Source organism: Neopelma chrysocephalum, unplaced genomic scaffold (assembly GCF_003984885.1).
Source record: "Neopelma chrysocephalum unplaced genomic scaffold, ASM398488v2 Primary Assembly neopelma1_66, whole genome shotgun sequence".
NCBI classification, from domain to species: Eukaryota; Metazoa; Chordata; class Aves; order Passeriformes; family Pipridae; genus Neopelma; species Neopelma chrysocephalum.
Genome location: NW_020897725.1, coordinates 9,625,785 through 9,639,908, shown reverse-complemented (window position 1 = coordinate 9,639,908; position 14,124 = coordinate 9,625,785). Strand labels below are relative to the sequence as shown.

The 14,124-nt window shown below is 44.0% G+C and overlaps 1 protein-coding gene and 1 long non-coding RNA gene across 2 annotated transcripts in view; both read left to right on the top strand.

Moving 5' to 3' along the window:
- Positions 1–14,124, top strand: part of KCNQ3 (potassium voltage-gated channel subfamily Q member 3) — a 200,207-nt gene that overhangs the window by 532 nt on the left and 185,551 nt on the right. Inside the window, exon 2 of the mRNA XM_027684389.1 lies at positions 8–295. Coding sequence (XP_027540190.1) covers positions 8–295 — 288 coding nt within the window. The remainder of the gene's footprint in view (positions 1–7; positions 296–14,124) is intronic.
- On the top strand, positions 5,437–10,318 carry LOC113968134. Its single transcript, XR_003534384.1, has 3 exons — positions 5,437–5,479; positions 8,704–8,793; positions 10,180–10,318. It is a non-coding gene; the product is annotated as an uncharacterized LOC113968134 (long non-coding RNA).

Genomic DNA, 14,124 nt, shown 5'->3' with positions numbered 1-14,124 from the left:
GCGCGGCCGGCGGGGCGGCGGCGGCGGCGGGGCGGCGAGCGGCGAGCGGCGGCGACCCCGAGCAGGGCTCGCTGGCCCTGGGCGCCGGCGGCGACCGCGACGGGACGCTGCTGCTGGAGGGCGGCGGGAAGGAGGAGGGCGGCAAGCGGAGCCCGCCGGGGCTGGGGCTGCTGGCGAAGACCCCCCTGAGCCGCCCGGTGAAGCGGAACCACGCCAGGTACCGCCGCATCCAAACTTTGATCTACGACGCCCTGGAACGACCCCGCGGCTGGGCGCTGCTCTATCACGCCTTCGTGTGAGTACGCGGTGCTCCCCGGGGGGATGCCGGGGGCTGCCCCGGGGGGATGCGCCCGGGGACACCGTTTTGCTTTATCATTCTCTGCATGAGGCGCTCCGGGGGCTCGCTCCGGCGCCGGGTATGTGTGGGAGCAAGGGTCTGATACGGGGTGTGCTGCTGAGCGGCTTTATTTCTTTCTTTTCTGTCGTCGGGTTTTCCAAAAAGAGCAGCTCCTTTTAAGTCTGAGTCCCTGTCTTGTCCGTACCTCCACGTTGCCTTGGAGTGGCATTCCCGAGCCTCTGTGTCTGAGACGCTGGAAAAGGGATGCCAGAAAGACTAAGCTCTGAGCGGTTTTAAGGCTCGAAGTGCTTCAGGGGAACGCGGCCAGTTCAGCTCAGCCCAGAGCACCGCGTGTGGTTCAACTCACTGTTATAAACCCCGAGCGAACCGACGCCTTCAATAGTTGAAAGTGTCAAATGAAAACCATCGGGTTTTGGTCCGATAAACATCACCCCGCAGTGCATGAAGCCTGAGCGTTGCAGCGCTGTCAGGCAGAAAGTTACACTGACCACAAGTGAACTGAGAGGAAACAAACTCGTTTTGTGACTTTCACAAGCCAAGTGAATGGCGAATGGTTTACACTCCTAAAAATTCTGTACCTTTAAGTTTTCATAGGAAAAAATAATGGAGTTGGCAGAGTCCTATTAAAATAAATGTGAGGTTTAATGTTGTGAATGTGCTTGAAAACCCAAGGGATTATCAGTGATCACGGTGGGACTGTTTTTCTTTGATGCTATTAGGTGTGCACAGCTCTACGTGACAGAGGATTTAAGCAGTGATTTCTGAAACGAGTTTACTTGGCAAAGACAAACAAAGCTCTCTAGGCTGCATGGGCTGTAGCCTAGAGCTGGATCTTGGGAAGTCCTAATCATTGGCATAGTTTTTGCACCTGCAAATAAACACCTTGAGTGTAGGGCTGTGATTTTACCTTCAGGCAAATTTTTCATGATGTTGGCAAGGATTTAGCCCTGGGCAAGAATTAAAATGAAATGTTCACTACTGGTGTGCTGCTGCGTGCCACTGACTCGTTGCTGCTCCCCCCTTTTCAGTATTTATTTATAAAGTACATCTTGGGACACAGGTCCTGTTTTCCAGATTAATTGCTATGAAAATGTGGATACTGGATGCTTTGACACTTTTTCAGTTCTTTCGCTCCTTTTTGCCACAGGAAAACTCGTGCTGGCAGGCAGGGAGCGACAGCACTTGGAGTGTGTTACGCTGGGAAGGCTCTTTGGTCCAGAGCTTGCTGTTCAGTCATGCTCAGTATTGCATAATGCTGCTTCTTGCTGGAGAGAGCCATGTCTGGACAGAGGGGCACCCCTTTCATCCTGCCTTGGTCAACCCACACACACAATGCATCAGTGAGGATTTGGCACATGGCAGAGTACTGTGAACAGCTGGCATCCCTCTGTGGCAGCTGGGTCAAATCTGTGCCCAGGCTTGTGTCTGGATATAGGCAATAGGACAGTGGATGTGTGTGGAGAGGCTCAGGTGAGCTGAGAAATTCACATTTATTTGCAGTGGTATAAGAATTTCCAAGTTACGTTTATTTTAGGTAGCTCTCCACATGTGTGGTTGACCTTAAGATCCTTATGCAATATGACTCACAGAACAGGAAAAAAATCAGGATGTTTGGAAGGTTCCATCCTTCTTAGGAGTGGACCTGACACTGTGTGGTCAACTTCCCTTTGGCGACTACTCAGTCCTGCAAAACTGAAATGTGAGTCTGACCTGCTCTCACAGAAGTCAATAACAGTTTTGTTAAAACCATCGATGCCAAGTTTAACATTAATGAAAATGAAACTAAACACTTTTAGAAGTCCTTATCCTTAAAGGAAGTAAAACAGAAGTCTGTCAACTGAGCACAAACACCCCGTCTCTTCCCAGGACACCGCAGGGGGCTCAGCAGTCCAAGTTGGCCCCACTGGGTTTCTGTTCATCTCAGCTCCTTCTGAACTCAGTTGAAGTTGTGCAGTCTCACCTCAGTGTAGGATCAAACCCTACAAAAAGGAATCTGGTGAGAGTGATGGCAGAGTGTGCTGAGATCTTGCTGACAGACTTCAGAGCTTGTTCCTGCTGCTGAAGAATGAAGACCTGCTCGAGAGCAAAAGTGCTGTGGGAAACAGCATCTAAGTTGGTATCCAAAGTCTTTGTTCTTGCTTTCAAATGAATTGTCTTTTAACCTTTTTTCCTTCTCTAAAGGAGTCCCTCTTGTGTTGGAGGTGCTGCTGTGACAATGTGTAGTGCCATCCCATCAGTCCCCCGGTGATACTTTTCACACTAGAACAGTTTACACTTTTCCTTGGGAAGGCAAGAGATTGCCTGTCTTTTCATAAAATAGACAAATTTGATTCTGTGTTACTCTTCAGTAAAAGTCTCATTTTTCTTATCTTAGTGGCATATTACACTTTGTCTCATCTTCTGAGTAACTTTGCAATAAATGCCATGCACTCAAAACTACCAGTAAGATGGTTGCTCTCATGTACAAATAACCGGACAATAAACAGCTGAGGGCCAAAAGGGATTGCAGCATGGATGGATGTGATTAATTCCTTATAGATCCAAGGATTCAGAGATATTTAATGAAGAAATTATACAAAGGACTCCGGTGCTGTGTATATCCCAGGGTTTGGGAAGCAGGACAGGAAGCTGCTGATGAAAGAGGGTTGCAACCTTCAGGACATGCCAAGGATGTTGTGTGGGGCTCAGGAAGGGGCTTTGCCAAGGTCTTTGCAAAAGCTTTGGGTGCCAGAACTTTTAAAAGGGTGGTACAGATGGGATCTTGTTAAATCATAGAGCAATGCACATATGGCTGCAAAGGGGTCATGATCCCCTGTGTATCTCACTCCTATAATGTGCACATAAATAAGACTTGAGCAGTGCCTGTTGTAAACTCTTGCTTTAGTTCAGGTGGTGTTAGATCTACTGAAATAATTCAGTCTATTGACATAATTCAAGGAGAATGCATGAATGTGATCAGGCCGTACCAAGCCCTAGAGACAAAGATGCAGGGGAGAAAGGGAAAAGTTCCTGATGGCAACTTTAACATTCAGCTTTCCCTGGCAATGATTTACAGAAAGTGGCATGAGATACTTTCTTCGTAATTCTTCCTTCTTTCTTATGCTGCAAAAGTGAGTTTGTCCAAGCCTATCCTTGGGGAGTTGTTCCCTAAAGAAGCTGACTCTGTTTCCTTTCCTATCTGAAAACATTTATTCTCTGGCAGCTCTACTGGACAGGAGATTTATGTATCACCCATGAAGTTCCGCTTTGCTGGGACACCAGGGTTGATGGACTTCTTGGCAATATGGCAATGTCTTAGTGGCATAGTTGGTAAGAGAAATTTGTTTCTCCTAAGAAGAATTTCACCTCTGTAAGGCTAAACTCCTGCTGAACATTTTCAATAAATTTAAATAAAATAAAAAAAATAATAAATCTCTTTTAACCTTTGAGGTATTTAATTTGGAAATGTCTCCTGGGGGTTGCAGGTCAGGCTACAATCTATCCCTGCTCTTTCCTGAGCTCATGTCGCTGTAGGAATGACTGATGTTCCCATGAAGTACTGTATTTCCCTTTGTGTTAGGCAGCATAATATATTGTAGGAAACCCCTGTGGTTGTGCCTCGTGGGATGTGTACTTTGGCCAGGGAGATAGACTCAAGACCTGTCCACCTCCACAAACCATCCAAATGCTTTATTTATGCACTGAAGCATTAATGAATAGAATGAAGAATTGAAAATAAGTAAGATTTTGATTTTTCCAGTTTATAATTAATTGTAAGCACAAATTATTTGGTGGATAATGAACAGAGTCCAGGAAATACAGATCAAGTTTGGAATTGCAATTTGTGGAAAATTTTCAACCTGACAAAGAAAAGAGAAGCTGAAGGAGAGGTATCTAGGATAAACTCTTGTTTTCATACCATCTTCTGAGACGACGGCAGCCTTTACTTTCACAGAAAAATAAGACCAGGAAAAGGTTTGGGATTAGATTTTTCTTTTTGGGAAAGTGTGCAATATCAGCTGCACTCTGCTGGTGTAGATCACCATGTGTACCTGCTGATGAGAGAGGGAAACCATGGGGAACATTAGAGGACCCTTCTCTATTTGCCATGTAATCTTCTTTCAGTACTGCTTAATACCTGGAATAAAAAGAGGAGGCAGAGTCATGCGATCCATCAAATCATCAGCATTTCTGGGAAGCACCAGCGAGCACCTCTTGCATGACTGATCGTAGGTGTGTTGTTTGCAGAGAAGAGTGTCATGGGACTTGGGGAACAGGTTGAAGGTTTGGGGGCTTTCCATTATTTTCTTCTTCCCCCTTTAGGAGATGCTCTGTAAGACGTGCTCACCCACCCCCAGCCTGTGTGTGACATCTGGGGTGAGATGGGAACAGGTTTGGAGTAAAAAGAAAGACAAATAGGAGTCCTTCCTTGGCCTGTTTGGCAAGGACTTGTATCTAAGTGAGTCCCTGGAGCAGCAGAGCGAGCCTGGTCCATTAGCGAGTGCCCTTTGCTTGTGTGTTTGCCAATATGAGTTCTGTTTTAATTATTTATGCTAATTCATCATAATGCACGGATAAATATTCTGCAGTATACTTAGTAAAAAATAATGAAGTCTTAGTCATTGGAGACCTTACCACACGCCTCTGCTGTTGCAGCTCCAGACTTGTGGAGCTGCCCTGTGTTTGTGTGTGGTTTAAGGAGGTGAGACTGTGCCTCAGTCACTGGGATCAGCCAACATGACAGGCCGTGGTCACCAGGAGTTTGCTGGGAGGAATGAGAAGGGGCATCAGAGCCTGGGGAAGCCACTGTCTGGGTAATGTGAGTGGCTTGTGATTCCCAGCCATAGCTTTGGAGTCACTTCAGCAGCTTGCAGGTGCCCAACGCTTGTTTAGGCATCCAAACTGCCTCTGAAATTACAGACATTTGGTGGGAATAGGTGTGTTTTCATCTACAGCTTATGTCTGTGCTTGGGCATTGGTGCTGACAGCAAGACCCATTCTGTAGTGGTACCCGCAGGTTGAGTTGGTTTGCCCGCGCATTCCACATTGTCATGACTACGCTGGTAGCTTGAGTTTTGGTGCTGCTCGTGCCTGCTCGATGGGCTCCTGGGAGCTGCAGGCACACGATTCCATGTTGCACAGGTGTATGCCTCAGTGTTCCCCAAACCCCTGGGGATGCAGGTCCCTGAGCACCCTTTTGGCAAGTCCAATCCTCAGCTCAAACCATGCAATGCAGCCTCGTCTGGATGGGCATCAAGATCCACCGTGGTCAGCGATGCATGAGGGAGGGCTTGACGTGTGGGTGAGCATCAGCACTGCCAGTGTCAGCAAACACTCAGCAGCTGCTCTTTCAGTGCTGTCAGCTCAGCCTAGGAATAAAAGCTTCTCAAAAAGAAGTCATAGTCCCTGGTGTAATGTCTATAAAACTGAACAGTCCCAAATTTCATCAATTTATTGAGCAGTGATACAGCAAAGCCCCTCCAGCAGCCAGCAAATCAAATTTTTCTTCTCTTTTATGAACTTGGTGTGAGGAGCAGCACCATCTCAGTGCCACCCCAGCAGTTCTGGAGATACTGCCGGCAGTTAAGCCCAGGACTAGACTTACTGCAGTATCTCCAGCCTGGACTGTGGTTGGAAGCACCACTTTGTTCATAAAAGCCATCTCAGTTTCCTCACGTGCCTCTGTTTGTTCCTCGCAAACATTAGATCATGACAGGACACAGCAGGGTCTGGGCTCCTCTGGAACAGCTGCTGGGTGGAGAGGGCACCTGGGTTTTACTTATTGTTTTAACCTGAGAGGGAGACTAGGAAAATGGTACAAAAAATGAACAGGGAGAAACTTTCCATGCCCATTTTGCTCATTTTGCTGCAAAATGTAGAAACACTCAAAACAAATTTGATGGGAAAAAATAGTAACTAAAGACTATTAACAGCTGTATTAGAAAATGAATACATATATAAAACACCAGTCATATATCAAGGTGTGCTTGAATGTGTACAAGTGAACATGAAGGTGCCCCAGCAATTCCTACTTCTCCCTAAGGTCACCTCAGAAGCTACTCACCCTGCACATTTCTGTTCTTTTTTTGGGACTCTCTGTCTTCAAATATCACTTGATTAAATCCTGTTTAATTATAGGTTACCCAACATACAAACCTGTGCATGTATGTTGAATACAATTCTGTATCTCTTGGTCATCAGAAAGTCCTTTGTAGCATTGAGATGCATGTGCAATATTCAAAGACAAGGTCTGAACTGGAATAATTTGTATCTAATTTAACAGCTGTAGTAAACTTTCTAATCAAAATCTGTCAAGTGAGTGTTAACATCATTTATATCTGTTTAAAAACATAATAGATTGTTGACCTTAGATGTAGCCAGGTAGCTGAGTGGCTGGGTACTACCATGATCAGCCTTGCATGGTATAAATAAATTATAATGTTTATTCTTGTATTTAATAATGCCATATTCCCTTCTCGTATTTAATAGTGCCATACTCTCTTCTTGTGCGTGGAACTTTACAGAAGGAATGGAGCCATGGAGACATTGCATCTGCTATTGCTTCTGGCAGATACTGTATTAAATAGAATAACTTAAATATTAATAGCTTTGCAGGGAATGTGGTCTGCAAGAGCTGTTAAGTGTATGCTGCTTTCTGTCTCAGGATGGTAGCTGGGAAACTTAGCGTTTTCTGTGGAGAGAGGGACACGCCCTGGGATATTTAGGTTCATGGTAACCTACTTTGGAAAAAGGCACTTTGGGAGAACTTCCAGGCTGGAAATCCGTAAATTGCCTTCCCCAGCCTTAAGTGAGCAAACTACTTAAAAGTCTGTTTGACTTGGAGCAAATGATGTCAGGAGGAACCTATCCAAGGTGGCACTGAGGTAATCCAAAGCAGAACAGTGCGACTGAGATTTGGTGGAAAGCAGCACTGGATATCATCATCTTCCTCTCCACAACCAGCTCACTGTTCTGTTCAGGCCTGGTGAGATCCTTCTAAGCTCCACTTCTCTACAGGATCTATCACAGGTCTTCATCCCTTCCAGAGCTTAACAGCTACCTCTAGTTGTAGTCACCAGGATAACACCTTGTCCTCCTTAGTGGTGCAAACCATGCTGAGGTGGAGGTTTAATATATCTAACACTGCTAAATCTCAGTTGGAGAGATGCTGAGACCCTGGCATGAGAAGCCTCCAGTGTCTCTTGAGATGCCCTGTGCTCTTACTCCCTTCTCCTACGTGCATTAATCTTGCCAAAATCTTTCCCAATTTACTTTTTCTTGGGTGCTGGTCCGTGGTGGTGGAGCAGTACAGATCCATTGTATGGCAGCAGCAGTGCAGGACTCCTCATCCTCTGGGTTGACTCTTTTACTTTGATTTCACACACTTTTGTTTTGTGGATACTTACATCTCGTTTATCCCCCCAGTTTTCAGAGCTGGGGCTGGGAGCTGTATGAATGTGTTTTGCATTACTTTGCCAACCTGTGTTAATTTGTGATTGTCATGTTGACCCTTCAGTGCTGTTTTTTAATCTCAGATGCTTTTTATATTTACTTTATTCTGTCCTCACTAGTGTCTTGGTCACCTTCTATATTAGTACCTTATAATTTTTTGCTAACATTCAATTTAGTTCTTTTTCCAGATCATTAAGGAAGCATTTAATAAGGCCAGAACTAAGAAACTCCATTCAGCATTTCACTAAATAAAAACTTCCCCCCCCGTTAATGCGATATCATTGTTTAAGGCTTTATTTATATCTCTGAACCCATTTTTTAATGTCATGGTGTTTCTCATGGTCATCTGAATTAATACTAGAACAAAGACTTTATGAGATACTGCACCTGTGTCAAAATTGCAAACAGTTCCGCATTTCTTTTTGTTCAAACCTGAGTTTTGTTTATCTATTTAGTTCTGTGATGTGCATTTCATTGTTGTCTTCCTATCTCAGATATTTCATGGTTTTGACATGGTGTGTACCCCATATAACAAAATAATTCATTGTTCCTAGTACCATCCACCTCTAAAGTAGAGCTAAAGCAATGCTGAAAGCTTAAATGTCCTAATCCATCCAGGTCCTAGTTCTTCTATATTTTATAGAAGCCATTAGATTTGGGTTATATCTAACTTTAGGTGAACGACAGAGATGTTAATACTAAACTAGAAGACTCTTTACAGGGAATTCCCCACTGACTGTAAATTCAGAGTCTAAAATTTTCTGCTTTCAGTGGGGATGGAGAAGAAGCAAGTACAGCTGCTGAGGGACTGATAGTGAAATCCCCAAAGCGCCCTGTGGGGAGCTGCCCACCAGCTCTCAGCAGTGCAGCATCAGCTCTGCTTATCTTTGCTCCCCTCATGCCTCCCCATGCAGGGCTCAGAGCGTTTATGAGGAGGGATTACACCCTGAGGAGGGAATGTCAAGAGCAGCTGATTGAAATTGCAGGGGAATTAATTTAGGAAGGTAATTACACGAACTGGAATTTGCTCTTCTACCTTTGCTAACATTGCTGCTCTTGTGAGACGTGCTGGAAGAATTTCAATGCACACAGCTGGCTGAGGCTCCCTGATCACACCTCAGACACCGTCTGCGCCGTGCCACCAGATGCACAGGGCCACAGCTCAGGACCAGCCTTGCTCTGCAGCTATGACAGCAGCTTTCCTCATGCCTAGAGTAGTCATTAACTATTTCAAGTCTAATTGGCAGAGCCATACCAGCTATGTCCCCAAGCAGTGACACACATGACCGATAACACTGCTGGATGACCTGTCTCATGGTTTTGTTCTGAGTGACTGAGCACAGATCAGGTGTTACCACAGACCTGGGACCACTCCCAGTAGGAGTCTGAGTGGGGCTCCCTGCTTTGGAGGCAAGTGAGGTCAATGATATGGACATTGGTCATGCCAGCTGGCCTCATGGACAGAGAGCAGGGCTGAGCAACTTTGGGTTACTAGAAAAGAGAGAATTCTTATATGTGAGATCTTACCAATTTGAGAATATCCTCCTGGGTCTATGCAAAAAGCCACTTTTTTGGGATAGAATCTTAAAATAATTTGGGATGGAAGGGACCTTTAAAGGACACCTAGTCCAACCCTCCTGCCGTGGGCAGGGACACCTTCAACTCGAGAGGTTGCTCAGAGCCTCATCCAACCTGACCTTGAATGTTTCCAGGGATGAGGCATCCACCACCTCTCTGGACAACCTATGCCAGTGTTTTACCACCCTCATTGTAAAAAAATTCTTCCTTATACCTAATATAAATGGACACTCTTCTAGTTTAAAACCATGACCCATGGAATAAGACCCTTCACTTAGATAAAGACCCAAGAAATCCTAACCCACTGAAATAGTACAGGTTTCACCCTATGTGTGTGTCCAGTAACACATTTTAGATTCTATAGCTTTTCTTCTTCCTGTTCATGGGACTTTGCCATGGCTTTTGCCTTTTCTGTTTCAACATTCCTTGTCCTGATCAAACTCCCGTGGAGGTTCAAACACTTCACCCCCACATCTTGGCATATTAACAAAAGAATACATTTTTGTGGTACAAATCCAGGAGAAAGAGCCTACTGATCTTTCGTTACTAAACTTCTTACTTGTGTAAAAGATAGAAGAAGATATTATTAGTTGTGTTGCTGCTGATATTTGGGTATTTCTCCTGAGTTTGTCTCACTCATAATTGTAGATGTTGCTCCATTACCTTGTTGGGTTCTGGGTGCAGAGGTGGGATCTGACAGAGGCAATTCCTACTCTCAGAGTATGGTGCTATCACATAGTACATTGTCAAATATGCTACTTTTTTCAGTGTTAAATTACTTAAACGAACTGCATTTCCCTGCTTTTCCTCAGGGCTCGAGCGTCAGTCTCTCCACAGTCACGATGGGATCCATCCATCTATCACATTATCTGAGGAAGCTGTCTGGAATCCTTTTATAGATGCTGAAGAAAAACAGGAAATGGAACTTTCTGGAGTGCAATTAATCTCATTTTAAAGACAGTTCTAAACTAGGTGAGATTAATCACCTCTTGCAGCGCCTGAAACTTTTTGCCGACTACAAAGGAGACCTCATGTGACTAACTTAAATTTGGGTATTTGCACCGAAAACACCTGGGGAATGGGAAACTTTTTACCTGACCTGATAGGCAAGGATCAAAGCCACATTGAAACAGCTGACTTTAGACATGTTCAGTAGGTATTTAACTTCTCTTTATAGTCAGTGGAGATCTAGTCAATACAGTCAATGGATTTTTTTGGTGCAATTCATCCAACCAGATGTGGGGGTCTGCTTTACATGGAGATAAATTACACCTTCAGCTCTACTGAGCAACTCTCCGTTGTCTATAGCAGGAGCTGAGGGGACTTGATCTCTGGTAAATGTCTGCAGTAAAAGCCACAATCATACAGAAAAGTCGCACCTTTAAAGGCAAGAGGAATATGACCCATATTATTACATAGGCTTTTATTAATATTAGGCTCAATTCTAATTCCCTTTCCTCAAGAGTTTTACATATGTGTCTACTTATTATCCCAGGCCATGACAAGCCTATGGTCATCCCTGACATGATGCCAAAGAACATATGATTTCAGTAGCTTTAATATTTTTCTCTAGTTGGGAATCTTGAGCTTACCTTTCCACTTTCCCTTTGTTCTCTGTTTTACCATGGGCTTTATATCCCTGAGCCCTCCCATAAATTTGCTCTTGGTTTATGATCATAGTTGCAGTTGATCTTGAGGTCGCACTCAAATCCAGACATAACTACCTTTTGTACTGAGCTTCAGATCCAAGCCTGGGATTGCCTCTATTTTCCCTCCACCTTCTTGTGGCCATTCAGGATTTACCTGGGCACAGGTGTTACTGTGGTGGGAGTTTGCCAGCAACAGGCCAGTTTCCTCCTATTCCTGAATTTCTGTCCATTTACATTACTTCTCTTGACTCCATCTCTCAAAATTGCCTCACCTTTCTAGCAGGTGTCTTTTAGGGCCCAGAAAACACTTTGTGAGTGGTTTGGACGTTGCCCTTTTGAAGCCTGTAACGAGTGTAAAAGGTCAATTTGAATGGCCTGGTGTGAATGAGGATGATTGTGAGGGTCATTCATAAGCTCAGAGTGTTTTTTAAGTGCTACAGTTTTCTCTATAAAGTTGGAGACTTTGCAGAAATGTAGGCACCACTCAGTATTTTCAAGGGCGTGCTCACTTTCATACACCAGCTGAATCAGAAAACTAGCATAATTGAACCTAATACTGAAATCATCGGAGAACTGTACAAAATCTGGAGGCATGCAAATGCCCTGACATAAAGAAGTGGTTTTAGATGGTGGTGTGTTCCTTTTATAGCTGCTAGTTTGCATTTTGCTTGTTTTTGCAGAAATACTGAGCCAGCAACCTCTTTTAGTCATGTCAGTGCAAATGTAGAGTAAATCTATTACAGTCAGAAGAACAATTGGTTTTGGCCGCTGCACCGCAAGCTTGTTCTGGACTTACTACAAAATCTTTTCATTTTTTACTGATACTCTCTGCTTGTACCAGAGGCCAAGATCTCTGGCAAGGTACTTCCCTTCTACAACAGACTTGTCCTCTCACTAAGGTAAGACAGAATGGGATAAATAGGAGAGATGGAGATCCCCTGGCAAGAAAACAAGCAAGCACCACCCTGTCCCAGAGCTTCCAGTATTCACACCATGGTGTTCATCATGTTGGGAGCTGATTTATATAAACACTTCCTTCCCTCTCTGCTCCTCAAAGATGAAAGAGGATTTTTCCTACCTCCTAAATCCAGTTATTTGGCTAACAAATCCAGTGCAGATAAGCTGGGGAAGTTAAGCAAGTGAAGCACCGTCTTTTTGCCCATTTCTTGGTGAAGGTTGTGTCTGATCTTGGAGTTGTAGGAGGGAGTTGACAATTACAACCATAAAACCTTGTAGTTTGTAAGGTTTTAGAGGCCTCCAGTCCAGTCTCTATAGCAGGGTTAACTTCACAGTCAAATCAGGTTGCTTGAGGCTGTATCCAGTTAAGTTTTATGCATCTCCAAGAGCTGAACTACTTTATATTGTGAGGAGTGATGAATTTGGTTGCTCTTCACAGATATGTTGTTTAATGCATTTCTTATAACAGGTAGACTTCTAGGCCAGGAGTCTTCTTCCCTCCCCACTCCATTCAATCCTAAGTATGCATGGATAGAAGTGAGATGTAACATCTGGACAGAGATGCTGGGCAAGTCAGCCCACTGTGGAGGAAAAAATGCTCCAAATTTTTAGCTACAAAGAGAGTTGTGTGCCGCTAGGCTAACTAACACCAACACTGCCTATGTTTGCAGCACTCTCTCTGGGGGATGCTAGGAATAACCTTTGGTGTAATCAGTACAGGTAACTGAGAATAGGAAGCCTTTCCCAATGACTTCTCTTTTTTTTTTTTTTTTAACTGTAATTTGACATTTCCACCAAATTCCCATCTCTTTCTTCTTGTCCCTCACTCAATCCCATATTATCTCCTTCCCTTGGTGGCATTCATAGCCTTGTTACCAAAGAACAGTACCAGTCACTGAATCATCCAGCTCTTCTTTGTGTCTTTCCTCAGCCTTTCCTACTTTGACTATGACAACAGAGTTCAGTCCAACTTAAAATCTGTGGACCTAAGTGCTGATATCAGGTTGACAGAGCTGACATGACAAATTGTCTCCTATCCAGATATAGCTGTATTTACCTTTTGGTCTTTTTTACACTTTTTTATTTAACTTATTGCATTTTAACATTGAGTTCACCCATGTCAGGATTAAAACTGTGCCTCAAATTCCCTCAGAGTAGAGACTCAACAAGAATTACTTTGTCCATATGGTGAAAGGTAGTTTAGGTACAGGAATTATCTCTGAATCACCTTGTTTCCTTAGTGTTTCTCTTTTGCTTGCACAACTCCCTGATGTTAAATATGGCATTTGGTGCTAAGGTGCTTCCGCTGAGCCAGCCTGTGACTTTGAGCACAGCCCAGAGTTAGAGCCCCTACCCAAACAGCATCCTTGTAGGAGAAGAGTTGTTTTAATTCAGACCCACACACTTCTGAGTCACGGCTCCTGATCACTCTTTGCTCCAGGGGTGACGGTGGTGTTAGGGAAGGACTGATTTATTGATGACCTGTGTAGGTAACAGCTTTCTTGTGGTGACTCAGCTGTTCTCTCGAGAAAGAGGGAACATGAAGTGGAGGTGGACACCCATCTCTCTTCCCAGAAAGGGTACAAACTGAACTAATATCTGTTCCTGATCTCAGTGGTAGGAGGAAGTGGTTTAGTAGCATGACATACAGGCTAATCCATGATCTGCATGTTACTACATACACAACTTGAGCTGTTGCTCCCAGAGTCAAGGTGATAACACAGCATCCTAGTTTGCAGCTCCGTTTGCAATTGGTGTTGATAACCAAGAAATTAAAGATGGGAGCTCTTGGTGTGACAATAAATGAACAGCAACTTTCTCTAGCAATTGAGTGTATAGGCAGGGCTGAGTTCCTAAATCACCATATTCCCCAGCAAATGGGATGAGAAAGAACATTGCTCCCAGAGACCAAAGCAGGACATAATCACCTCCGAAACAACATTTTGTTGGACACCATAGGGAAGCTCTTCTGTTACAGAGTAATATCTTGCAGTTTTCTGGAAACAGTAACTCTAAAGAAAACATCATTAGGATGAGCGAAGAAAAGAGATTTTGAGCAGATGGAAATCTGTCTTCATTGGCAGTGCTTGTTTTCACTTATTCTACCATGAGCTAATTTCTCAGCAACTTGAAGTAGATAATGTGTTTATA